The sequence below is a fragment of the Salvelinus fontinalis genome, chromosome 14, assembly GCF_029448725.1.
Source record: "Salvelinus fontinalis isolate EN_2023a chromosome 14, ASM2944872v1, whole genome shotgun sequence".
Taxonomy (NCBI): domain Eukaryota; kingdom Metazoa; phylum Chordata; class Actinopteri; order Salmoniformes; family Salmonidae; genus Salvelinus; species Salvelinus fontinalis.
In genome coordinates, this window is record NC_074678.1 from 47095372 (window position 1) to 47108361 (window position 12990).

At 47.7% G+C, this 12990-nt stretch overlaps 1 protein-coding gene across 9 annotated transcripts in view; it reads left to right on the top strand.

The window, feature by feature from the left end:
- The window catches only part of patj (PATJ crumbs cell polarity complex component), a 174925-nt gene that overhangs the window by 158033 nt on the left and 3902 nt on the right, over positions 1-12990 (top strand). For 8 of the 9 annotated variants that reach the window (XM_055862099.1, XM_055862101.1, XM_055862104.1 and 5 more), the window contains 9 exons: positions 131-324; positions 808-955; positions 3172-3258; positions 3759-3891; positions 4050-4087; positions 4193-4315; positions 4402-4506; positions 11787-11890; positions 12233-12356. In XM_055862099.1, coding sequence (XP_055718074.1) covers positions 131-324; positions 808-955; positions 3172-3258; positions 3759-3891; positions 4050-4087; positions 4193-4315; positions 4402-4506; positions 11787-11890; positions 12233-12356 — 1056 coding nt within the window. The remainder of the gene's footprint in view (positions 1-130; positions 325-807; positions 956-3171; positions 3259-3758; positions 3892-4049; positions 4088-4192; positions 4316-4401; positions 4507-11786; positions 11891-12232; positions 12357-12990) is intronic. The other variant, XM_055862106.1, reaches the window with a different exon arrangement.

Here is a 12990-nt window from a genome sequence, read left to right on the forward strand (position 1 = left end):
TTGATGTGCAATTTTTATATATTTTTTTAAAGTTTATAAATAGCAGCTAAATACTGTATATAGGTGGGAGAACTCTGACCAAAATAGCTGAGTTACACCAGTGTACGTGTGTATGTGTACGCCCATCCAGGTGAATGGCGTGGACCTGCGCAGCGCAGCCCACGAGGACGCCATCACAGCCCTGCGGCAGACCCCGGCCAAGGTGCGTCTGACGGTGCTACGGGACGAGGCGCAGTACCGCGACGAGGAGAACCTGGACGTGTTCAGTGTGGAACTGCAGAAGAAGGCCGGCCGTGGCCTGGGCCTCAGTATCGTCGGCAAGAGGTACAGTTGCTACTCTGACACCCGGGCCTGATTTCTCACAAAGTGTGCACTACCTCATTTGCACACTCCCCGTCTTAGATTTAACAGTGGTGGAAACTCCCTCAAGCCAATGCTTACACCAATCCGAAGCTTTTAAATCCATGACGGGATTTATGCAAATGCACACTTTGGGAGGAGGGTGGAGAGTTGGGATGGGACCTCCTTGTGTCTCCGCTGCAGGAGTTTCACCCCTATCAGGAAGTGTAATGTTAACTAGCAAGACATGTAACAAGGAACTGCTGTAGCCGTTCACACTCGCTTGCTTGTTAGCTACAGGATCTCCATCAAACGGCAATGAAGGGTTAACCAGCATTTTCTCAGGCTTACAATGTCAGATGGATTTAAAAGCTGGAAAATGTTAGCTGGAAAATGTTTGTTGGAATTATTTTGCAATACATTGGCTCGGCACCTGTTCAGATGGCTGTTGGTATGCGTGCACTATAGGAACGGCACCGGGGTGTTCATCTCGGACGTGGTGAAAGGGGGCGCCGCCGAGCTGGACGGCCGACTGATGCAGGGGGACCAGATCCTCTCTGTCGACAGCGATGACATGAGGCAGGCCTCGCAGGAGACGGTGGCGGCCATTCTCAAGGTAAGGGGAGGGGCCAGACCTATAGGCTCAACGTCACACCAACAAACAACCACACAGACTTGTAGACACAGACTTGTAGACACAGACTTGTAGACACAGACTTGTAGACACAGACTTGTAGGCACAGACTTGTAGGCACAGACTTGTAGGCACAGACTTGTAGGCACAGACTTGTAGGCACAGACTTGTAGGCACAGACTTGTAGGCACAGACTTGTAGACACAGACTTGTAGACACAGACTTGTAGACACAGACTTGTAGACACAGACTTGTAGACACAGACTTGTAGACACAGACTTGTAGACACAGACTTGTAGACACAGACTTGTAGACACAGACTAGTAGACACAGACTAGTAGACACAGACTAGTAGACACAGACTAGTAGACACAGACTAGTAGACACAGACTAGTAGACACAGACTAGTAGACACAGACTAGTAGACACAGACACAGACTAGTAGACACAGACACAGACTAGTAGACACAGACACAGACTAGTAGACATAGACACAGACTAGTAGACATAGACACAGACTAGTAGACACAGACACAGACTAGTAGACACAGACACAGACTAGTAGACACAGACACAGACTAGTAGACACAGACTAGTAGACACAGACTAGTAGACACAGACTAGTAGACACAGACACAGACTAGTAGACACAGACACAGACTAGTAGACACAGACACAGACTAGTAGACACAGACACAGACTAGTAGACACAGACACAGACTAGTAGACACAGACTAGTAGACACAGACTAGTAGACACAGACTAGTAGACACAGACTAGTAGACACAGACTAGTAGACACAGACTAGTAGACACAGACTAGTAGACATAGACACAGACTAGTAGACACAGACACAGACTAGTAGACACAGACACAGACTAGTAGACACAGACACAGACTAGTAGACACAGACACAGACTAGTAGACACAGACACAGACTAGTAGACACAGACACAGACTAGTAGACACAGACACAGACTAGTAGACATAGACACAGACTAGTAGACATAGACACAGACTAGTAGACACAGACACAGACTAGTAGACACAGACACAGACTAGTAGACACAGACTAGTAGACACAGACTAGTAGACACAGACTAGTAGACACAGACTAGTAGACACAGACTAGTAGACACAGACTAGTAGACACAGACTAGTAGACACAGACTAGTAGACACAGACTAGTAGACACAGACTAGTAGACACAGACTAGTAGACACAGACTAGTAGACACAGACTAGTAGACACAGACTAGTAGACACAGACTAGTAGACACAGACTAGTAGACACAGACACAGACTAGTAGACACAGACACAGACTAGTAGACACAGACTTGATGTACCCAACGCACACACAAAACTGCCATTATAGACCAAACAAATACTGTGCAATTGCAGATCAACTAAACCACAACTGCAGTCACAGACAAAACAAAGAACAATAGTCACGGACAAAACAAAGAACAACGGTAGTCATAGACAACACAAATAACTACAATAACTAAAACCCATAACAACAGCTAATACTTGCCTCAAAAATAACACAAACAAACATCCCTCTCACCATCACAGACCAAGACAATACCCAGCCTGTCCGTAACCACCAAACTTTCCTTTCTTCTACCACAAGGGGTCACCGTTGTTACTGTTATTGTCAAAGGCTGCAGTGCTCTTCAGAAGTGATGTGCTTTTAGCTGCAGCGGCGAGGCCTTCTGGACTGGTGGTTCTGGCTACAGTTGAGCACTTTGTGGAGTCCTTTTAAAGTGGGTGCTTTGTGGACAGTTGCTACAGTGGTGTATACCTTTGCCAGCGCCCTTACCAAAGTATATAGTAGTATTCAACTTATTGCTTCCGTCTATGACCTGGAGTGGGTATCCTGGCTGCAGTTGGGCGTTAAATGGGTTGTATTGTTGTCTTTGTATTGCACTATGGCTGCGTACCAAATGGCACCCCTATTCCCTAAATAGTGCACCATGTAGGGAATACGGTACCATTTTGGGACGCGGCCTGTGAAGTGGAGACCCTGTACGATTGAAGCGTGTGCCCTGTCCTCTGTCGTGGAGATCCCAGCAGGCTGCATCAGCCAGTAGTTAACTAGGATGTGGATGTAGACTCTGTAAGGCCTAGTCCCTAGCTGCTCTGCTCTGGTAGTGACGTGCTGTGCTGTTGCTGTTGCGTTACCTGTGCCTCTGCAGTGCGCCAGGGGGATGGTGCTCCTAGAGCTGGGCCGACTGAAGGCTGCCTCCTGGATCTCTTCCAGACACACCTCCCAGGGAAGCCAGGTGTGTGTGTGTGTGTGTGTGTGTGTGTGTGTGTGTGTGTGTGTGTGTGTGTGTGTGTGTGTGTGTGTGTGTGTGTGTGTGTGTGTGTGTGTGTGTGTGTGTGTGTGTGTGTGTGTGTGTGTGTGTGTGTGTGTGTGTGTGTGTGTGTGTGTGTGTGTGTGCGCGTGAACTCGCCGGAGGAGAGTGTGTGCGGCCATTCTCACCCCTGCTGCCTGGGAGCTTGCATGCAAAAGCTCAGTCACACTGACTCACCCTGGCTGCTGTGTCATTAATACCCACTGTCTCACCTCCTCCACCTCGCTCCATTCATCTCATGCATGGGAGCCAAAATGGCCGCCTGCTGGATGTTTACCAGACTCATTCTGGTGTCAACTGTGTGTCAGTGACTCACTCACCTTGCCCAAAACAAACTCGCTGCCACCGGGCAGCATGCCTCAGTGTGTGTTTTTTCTCCTGACTGGATCACAGCTCTGTTTCCCCTCCCTCTATTTCTCCCACAGATGAGCCATGTGGTTGCCAACAGCACAATCGCCACGCCCCACCCCCCGCTAAACTCCACACCTTCCACCTCTCAGCTCCTCAACAACGCCAGGAAGCCCATGACAGAGAGCATGACCTCATCAAAGAGCGCAGGTAGGACCACTTCGCTCCCCTGGATTGGAACCTAGCCTCTCCGTCTGAATGTTGGTACTGCACTTTTGGTCTTTTGGAGTGCTGAGCTCTGAGGACCGGGATTGGATACCAGTCAGTTCCCTGTGTAATGCCCGGCTGTCCCTCTCTCTGTGTTATAGGAGCAGAGATGGGGGTGCGCACTGTGGAGATCACGCGGGTAAATGGAGCGCTCCTCTTCTGTTCGGTTCATAGTGATTGCTGTGGTCATCAGAAGATGAGTCACCAACCAGACCAATCACCCTTCTCCTTCCCTCTCTCTCAGGGTCCTACTGATGCGTTGGGGATCAGTATAGCTGGGGGGAAGGGCAGTCCTCTTGGGGATATCCCCATCTTCGTGGCTATGATCCAGGCCAACGGGGTGGCAGCCAAGACACACAGGCTCAAGGTGCGTGTGTCAGTGTGTGTGTGTGTGTCAGTGTGTTACTGTCTATAATCTCTCACCATGGTGTGTGTGTGTTTTTTGTCCTCCAGGTAGGAGACAGGATCGTGAGTATTAACGCTCAATCTCTGGATGGCCTGTCCCATGGGGATGTGGTCACCATGCTGAAGAATGCCTACGGCAGCATCATTCTCCAGGTAGAAAAACACACACACACTACAAGGATGCACATGGAACTCATACACATGCACATGTGTATGAGTATACACTCACTGGCCAGTTTATTAGGTACACCACCCCCTTCACGAAAATTGATCTCTCCTACAGACAGTGAGTCACGTGGCGGTGGCTTGCTATATAAAGCTTGTAGGTATCGAGGCATTCAGTTACTGTTTATTTGAGCGGTACAGGCTGACTACACCGCTTGCGTCGCAAAATATATTTAGAAATCTATGTTATTCAATTATTGCACCCACACTGCTCGTTCGCGCCAACGAGCGGCTGCATTGCCAAAGGCTAAAATAGAAGTCAGTTCTATTTCTGATGCAGATTGCGCTGCAAGTCCTGCCTCTCCCATCTCCTCATTGGTTTATAGAAGCAGGTACCCACGTGCCATCTCCTCATTGGTTATACCCACGTGGGTGACTGAAAGACGAACGAGGTCAGTGGCGGTAATGCACCTAATTTATGAAAGTTGCCAATCGCAATATAAAGTCAAGAGAAGAAAAGGCCTAGAAGGAGGAGAGCTGACTAGAAACGATTCAGTTGACCGTTTTATGTGTGGATTAATTGTCGGAGTAGAGGACCTTGTGCATTTCAGGTAAAATAACAACTCAATGTTTATATCCCAGGACAAATGAGCTAGCAACAGCAAGCTAGCTAAATAGGACAAATTAGCTAGCAAGTGCAAGCTAGCTAGCTAAATTGCTTAAAATCAAATCAAATCAAATTTTATTAGTCACATACACATGGTTAGCAGATGTTAATGCGAGTGTAGCGAAATGCTTGTGCTTCTAGTTCCGACAATGCAGTAATAACAACAAGTAATCTAACCTAACAATTCCGCAACTACTACCTTATACACGCAAGTGTAAAGGGATAAAGAATATGTACATAGAGATATATGAATGAGTGATGGTACAGAACGGCATAGGCAATGGTGCAGTACATGGTATAGAGTACGGTATGTAAACATAAAGTGGCATAGTTTAAAGTGGCTAGTGGTCCATGTATTACATAAGATGGCAAGATGCAGTAGATGATATAGAGTACAGTATATACAGGTATCCCTCGTTTATCGCGGGGGTTACGTTCCGAAAATGACCCGCGATAAGTGAAATCCGCGAAATAGAAAACTTTTTTTTTTTTTTACAATTAGCAACTATTACATGTATACAAATACAGTGACTCACGTGTAGGCCGTTTCACTGCTCTTCAGAGCGTTTCGTCGACATTATGGGTTTAGGAGATGTTCGAAATTACAAGATAATTTGGCCAACTTAATGTAAATTTGCCAAGCTGTTTTATGTACGTACACATAACTGCACGAGACGACAAAATGATAGCACAATTCGTAGCATGTTTTGATACAAGAAGCGGGAGTGAGTTTTTAGCGAATCAGAATGCAGAGCACAATGCACCAAAAAAAAAAAAAAAATGCATTATGAAAATCCGCGAAATAGCGAATCCGCGATAAGTGAACCGCGAAGTGGCGAGGGATCACTGTACATATACATAAGAGATGTGTAATGTAGGGTATGTAAACATTATATTAGGTGGCATTGTTTAAAGTGGCTGGTGGTACATTTTTACATAATTTCCATCAATTCCCATTTTTAAAGTGGCTGGAGTTGAGTCAGTATGTTGGCAGCGGCCGCTAAATGTTAGTGGTGGCTGTTTAACAGTCTGATGGCCTTGAGATAGAAGCTGTTTTTCAGTCTCTCGGTCCCTGCTTGGATGCACCTGTACTGACCTCGCCTTCTGGATGATAGCGGGGTGAACAGGCAGTGGCTTGGGTGGTTGTTGTCCTTGATGATCTTTATGGCCTTCCTGTGACATCGGGTGGTGTAGGTGTCCTGGAGGGCAGGTAGTTTGCCCCGGGTGATGCGTTCTGCCGACCTCACTACCCTCTGGAGAGCCTTACGGTTGTGTGCGGAGCAGTTGCCGTACCAGGCGGTGATACAGCCCGACAGGATGCTCTCGATTGTGCATCTGTAGAAGTTTGTGAGTGCTTTTGGTGACAAGCCGAATTTCTTCAGCCTCCTGAGGTTGAAGAGGCGCTGCTGCGCCTTCTTCACAACGCTGTCTGTGTGGGTGGACCAATTCAGTTTGTCCGTGATGTGTACACCGAGGAACTTAAAACTTTCCACCTTCTCCACTACTGACCCGTCGATGTGGATAGGGGGGTGCTCCCTCTGCTGTTTCCTGAAGTCCGCAATCATCTCCTTTGTTTTGTTGACGTTGAGTGTGAGGTTATTTTCCTGACACCACACTCCGAGGGCCCTCACCTCCTCCCTGTAGGCCGTCTCGTCGTTGTTGGTAATCAAGCCTACCACTGTAGTGTCGTCCGCAAACTTGATGATTGAGTTGGAGGCGTGCATGGCCACGCAGTCGTGGGTGAACAGGGAGTACAGGAGAGGGCTCAGAACGCACCCTTGTGGGGCCCCAGTGTTGAGGATCAGCGGGGTGGAGATGTTGTTACCTACCCTCACCACCTGGGGGCGGCCCGTCAGGAAGTCCAGGACCCAGTTGCACAGGGCGGGGTCGAGACCCAGGGTCTCGAGCTTGATGACGAGTTTGGAGGGTACTATGGTGTTAAATGCTGAGCTGTAGTCGATGAACAGCATTCTCACATAGGTATTCCTCTTGTCCAGATGGGTTAGGGCAGTGTGCAGTGTGGTTGCGATTGCGTCGTCTGTGGACCTATTGGGTCGGTAAGCAAATTGGAGTGGGTCTAGGGTGTCCGGTAGGGTGGAGGTGATATGGTCCTTGACTAGTCACTCAAAGCACTTCATGATGACGGAAGTGAGTGCTACGGGGCGGTAGTCGTTTAGCTCAGTTACCTTAGCTTTCTTGGGAACAGGAACAATGGTGGCCCTCTTGAAGCATGTGGGAACAGCAGACTGGGATAAGGATTGATTGAATATGTCCGTAAACACACCAGCCAGCTGGTCTGCGCATGCTCTGAGGACGCGGCTGGGAATGCTGTCTGGGCCTGCAGCCTTGCGAGGGTTAACACGTTTAAATGTTTTACTCACCTCGGCTGCAGTGAAGGAGAGCCCGCAGGTTTTGGTAGCGGGCCGTGTCAGTGGCACTGTATTGTCCTCAAAGCGGGCAAAAAAGGTATTTAGCCTGTCTGGGAGCAAGACATCCTGGTCCGCGACGGGGCTGGTTTTCTTTTTGTAATCCGTGATAGACTGTAGACCCTGCCACATACCTCTTGTGTCTGAGCTGTTGAATTGCGATTCAATTTTGTCTCTGTACTGGGACTTAGCCTGTTTGATAGCCTTGCGGAGAGAATAGCTACACTGTGTGTATTCGGTCATGTTTCCGGTCACCTTGCCCTGGTTAAAAGCAGTGGTTCGCGCTTTCAGTTTCACGCGAATGCTGCCGTCAATCCACGGTTTCTGGTTTGGGAATGTTTTAATCGTTGCTGTGGGTACGACATCGTCAATGCACTTCCTAATGAACTCGCTCACCGAATCAGCATATTCTTCAATGTTGTTGTTGGACGCGGTGCGGAACATATTCCAATCCGCGTGATCGAAGCAGTCTTGAAGCGTGGAATCAGATTGGTCGGACCAGTGTTGAACAGACCTGAGCGCGGGAGCTTGTAGTTTTAATTTCTGTTTGTAGGCTGGAATCAACAAAATGGAGTCGTGGTCAGCTTTTCCGAAAGGAGGGCGGGGGAGGGCCTTATATGCGTCGCGGAAGTTAGTATAACAATGGTCCAGAGTTTTGCCAGCCCTGGTAGGACAATCGATGTGCTGATAGAATTTAGGGAGTTTTGTTTTTAGATTAGCCTTGTTAAAATCCCCAGCTACGATGAATGCAGCCTCAGGGTGTGTGGTTTCCAGTTTACAGAGAGTCAGATAAAGTTCGTTCAGGGCCATCGATGTGTCTGCTTGGGGGGGAATATATACGGCTGTGATTATGACCGAAGAGAATTCCCTTGGTAGATAATGCGGTCGACATTTGATTGTGAGGAGTTCTAGATCAGGTGAACAGAATGACTTGAGTTCCTGAGTGTTGTTATGATGGTCACACCACGTCTCGTTAATCATGAGGCATACCCCCCCGCCCCTCTTCTTACCAGAAAGATGTTTGTTTCTGTCTGCGCGATGCGTGAAGAAACCAGCTGGCTGCACCGACTCCGTTAGCGTCTTTTGAGTTAGCCATGTTTCCGTGAAGCAGAGCACGTTGCAATCCCTGATGTCTCTCTGGAAAGTTACCCGTGCTCGGATTTCATCGACCTTATTGTCAAGAGACTGGACATTGGCGAGTAGTATGCTAGGGAGTGGAGCACGATGTGCCCGTCTCCGAAGCCTGACCAGGAGACCGCTACGTTTTCCCCTTTTACGGCGTCGAGTAGCTTCGCCGGCTGGGATCAGGTCCATTGTATTGGGTGGAAGGCAAAACACTGGATCCGTTTCGGGAAAGTCATATTCCTGGTAGGAACGGTGGTTAGTTGACGTTAATCGTATATTCAGTAGTTCCTCCCGACTGTATGTAATGACATCTAAGATCACCTGGGGTACCAATGTAAGAAATAACACATAAAAAAACAGAATACTGCATATTTTCCAAGGAACGCGAAGCGAGGCAGCCATCTCGCTCGGCGCCCGGTCGTGTTTGTGTAATGTTTAATGCTTTTTGACCTGTCCCCAATTAATATAATTGGTTCAGAGTTTGTTTTGATATTTTAACCTGCGTGTCGTGATCGCGTTTGGTGTGTGTGTGATAGGTGGTGGGGGGGCAAAATCAATTTTTTGTGCACGATGGCGCACGGGCTCGGCCGGGGTGGGTACGATGTAAGCGTGGTATGATCGTCGGTGCTAAGTGCGCCGGTTCCGGTATCTCAGAAATGTCCGGACTTCTGAGCTTTTCACGCACGACTGTGTCTAGGGTTAGGCCCGAGAAAGGTGCAACTAACAAAAACCATCCAGTCAGTGGCAGTCCTGTGGACGAAAACAGCTTGTTGATGAGAGAGGTCGAAACAGAATGGCAAGAATCGTGCAAGCTAACAAACAGACATAACTGTGCTGCACAACAGTGGTGTGCAGAAGGACATCTCGGAACGCACAACTCGTTGGTCCTTGTCACGGATGAGCTATTTAGGGCTCCCGAGTGGCGCAGCAGTCTAAGGCACTGCGGTCTAAGGCACTGCATCTCAGTGCAAGAGGCATCACTGCAGTCCCTGGTTCGAATCCAGGCTGCATCACATCCGGCCGTGATTGGGAGTCCCATAGGGCAGCGCACAATGCCCAGTGTCATCCAGGTTTGGCCGGGGTAGGCCGTCATTGTAAATAAGAATTTGTTCTTAACTGACTTGCCTAGTTATAAAGGTTGAATAAAATAAAATAAAAATTGCAAACAAGAAGTGGCTCTAGTGGGCCCGACATCACCAACACTGGACAACTGAGGAGTGGAAAAACATTGCCTGGTCCGACGATGCCCGGTTCCTGTTCCATCATGCTGATGGCAGAGTCAGGATTTGACGTAAGCAGCATGTGTCCATCCTGCCTGGTACAGGCTGGTGGTGGAGGTGCACTGGTGTGGGGAATGTTTTCCTGGCACACGTTAGGTCCCTTGATACCAAATGAGCAACGAACGTTTCCAACACCTTGTAGAATCCATGCCCTGAAGAATTCAGGCTGTGTAAAGGGATCTGACCCGGTACTAGATGGCTGTACCTAATAAACTGTCCGGTGACTGTAGACAGACATACGTACGTACATAAACACACAGTCTTATACAGCTAACCTTGTGGGGACACACAATTCAGTCCCATTCAAAATCCTGTTTTCCCTAACCCATACTCTTGCCCTAGCTCCTAACCCTAGACCTAATTCTAAACCTAACATTAATTCTAACATTAACTCTAAACCCCCTAGAAATAGCATTTGACCTCGTGGGGACTAACAAAATGTCCCCAGTTGGTCAAATCTTTGTTGGTTTACTATTCTTGAGGGGACTTCTGGTCCACACACACAAGCACACTAATACCCCACCCCACTACTCATCGTTATATGGCCAAATAAAGTATCAGTTTTCAAACGTAACGACACATCACCCAATGTGACCATATAGTTTTTTAATTGCAGATTATTTTACCTCCATCAAATACATATTCCCTAATAATGGACAATGATGGCATTTTATTTCCAGATATGTAAAAAATACATTTTTCAAATATAAATTCTTTAATTTTATTTGACCATGATGTGTATGTATTTATCATTGGGGGTGTGAGTGTGTATGCACATACATTCGCTATGTACCGTATGTGTGTGCAGTAGAAAATACTGCTGTGTGCGCGCACACCCGCCCATGCACTGTGTGGTTATCAGCTCCGTGCAGCCGGCTGGCAGTTTGGAGAACTGGGCCAGATAATCCCAGGCCTTTATGCTAATGCAGCTTTATCAGTCCAGCTCCAGGAGCCTCAGCACTGGACTGTTAGACTGGGCTAGCCCTGCTGCATAGCGCTGATTACACCCCACCCACACACACACACACACACACACCACCCAGGACACCCAGCAATTACTGTTGACTACTAACCCCCTCCCTCCACACATCTCTTTCTCGCTCAGTGTCTGACTCGATCTCTCCCTCTCTCTCTCTCTTTCTAGTTTGCTCTGTTTCCATCTCTCGCTGTCCCTCACTCTTTCTCACTCCTTTCTTTCTCTCCCTCTCTTTCTCCAGAAAGAAGGTGTCAGTAAGATTAGTGCAGGCGACGGCTGGGGAGCGTTCCACTAATGTTCCCTCGCACAGCCAACAAGTCGTCCGTTAATTAGCCTTTGTTGTTGTTTTCATATTTTTAATTGCCTCCCGCTTGATTTAAATATGGAAATGAACGGATGCTGACCGAACGTCGCCGCCCTCCGTAGTTGGCTGACTGACTATTTCGTTAAGAGAGAGGACTAAAACCTAGCGAACCTGTTTTCCTTGCCAAAGTTGGAGAGAGTGAGAGGGGGGGAATGATCAATGATAACCACATTATGCTTTGTGTGGCTCTCTGTGACATTGAACCAAGACTTTGAACCAGGAGCCATATTTGTAGTACATAATTTAAATAAATAAAAAAAGTCATTCTATTCCATTTGAAACCCACATCACATGTGCCCTGAGACTCATACCCGTCTATAACGCACACAAGCGCACACAGATTATACCCTGTGAATTCTAATGTAAAAACTTAACACCTGAATTGTTTTGTCTCCTGTCATTTGTGCATACTAATTTGTGTGTGTTGCAGGTTATCGCCGACACCAACATCAGTGCCATAGCCAGTCAGGTGGAGAGTATGTCCACTAGCACCAGCCTTCCCAACAGCCCAGACACACAGCCAGGGGAGCCAGAGTGAGTAGGACTAAGTTGCTCCTAGACACTGATCTAAGGTCATTTTTGCATTCACCCCTAGTGGTTAAGGTTTGGATTAGGGGAGGGTAAGCTGACCCTAGAGCTGTACAATAACACTAAATTAAAGACATTCAATTAAAAGAAGAGTAAAAATAATGGGTCCCATTGTTTGAGTAAGTAGGACAAATGTACTCCTAGACACTGATTTGGGGTCAGTTTTGTGTTTTCTCCCCTTATGGTTAAGATTAGGATTAGGTAATGGTAAAGCTGATCCTTGACCTGTTTAATAAAAGGCTCAGTGCCTTCTAGTCCTAAACCTCTGGTTCCTACATGTCTCTGCAGGGCCCCCAAGCCCAAGAATATCTCTCTTGAGAAGGGTTCTGACGGCCTGGGCTTCAGCATCGTAGGGGGCTTCGGAAGCCCTCATGGAGACCTGCCCATCTACATCAAGACTGTCTTCAGCAAGGTAACTAACTCCACTTTGCACCATCACACGTGCCTGCAGGGTAATGTGGCTTAGTTTGCCATAGGGCAGAGTGTGTTTTGAGTTCCCCTTTGGGACACCAGATGGCAGCAGATGTTCCTTCACCACATACACACACACACATTTACACACAAACATATAATACTAACTAACCTTGTGGGGGGGACACAATTCAGTCCCATTCAAAATCCTATTTTTCCTAACCTTAACCCCAAAACCTAACCTTAACCCTAAACTAACCCTAAAAATAACTCTAGCTCCTTAACCTAATTCTAACCTTAACCTTAAACCCCCTAGAAATAGCAACTGGGGACTAAAAATGTTGGTCAAAACATTTTTCTTTTACTATTCTCGTGGATTAATCTAGTGAGCAGACACATGCCCATTTGTGGCCTGCTGGAGGTCATTTTGCAGGGCTCTGGCAGTGCTCCTCCTTGCACAAAGGCGGAGGTAGCGGTCCTGCTGCTGGGTTGTTGCCCTCCTACGGCCTCCTCCACGTCTCCTGATGTACTGGCCTGTCTCCTGGTAGTGCCTCCATGCTCTGGACACTACGCTGACAGACACAGCAAACCTTCTTGCCACAGCTCGCATTGATGTGCCATCCTGGATGAGCTGC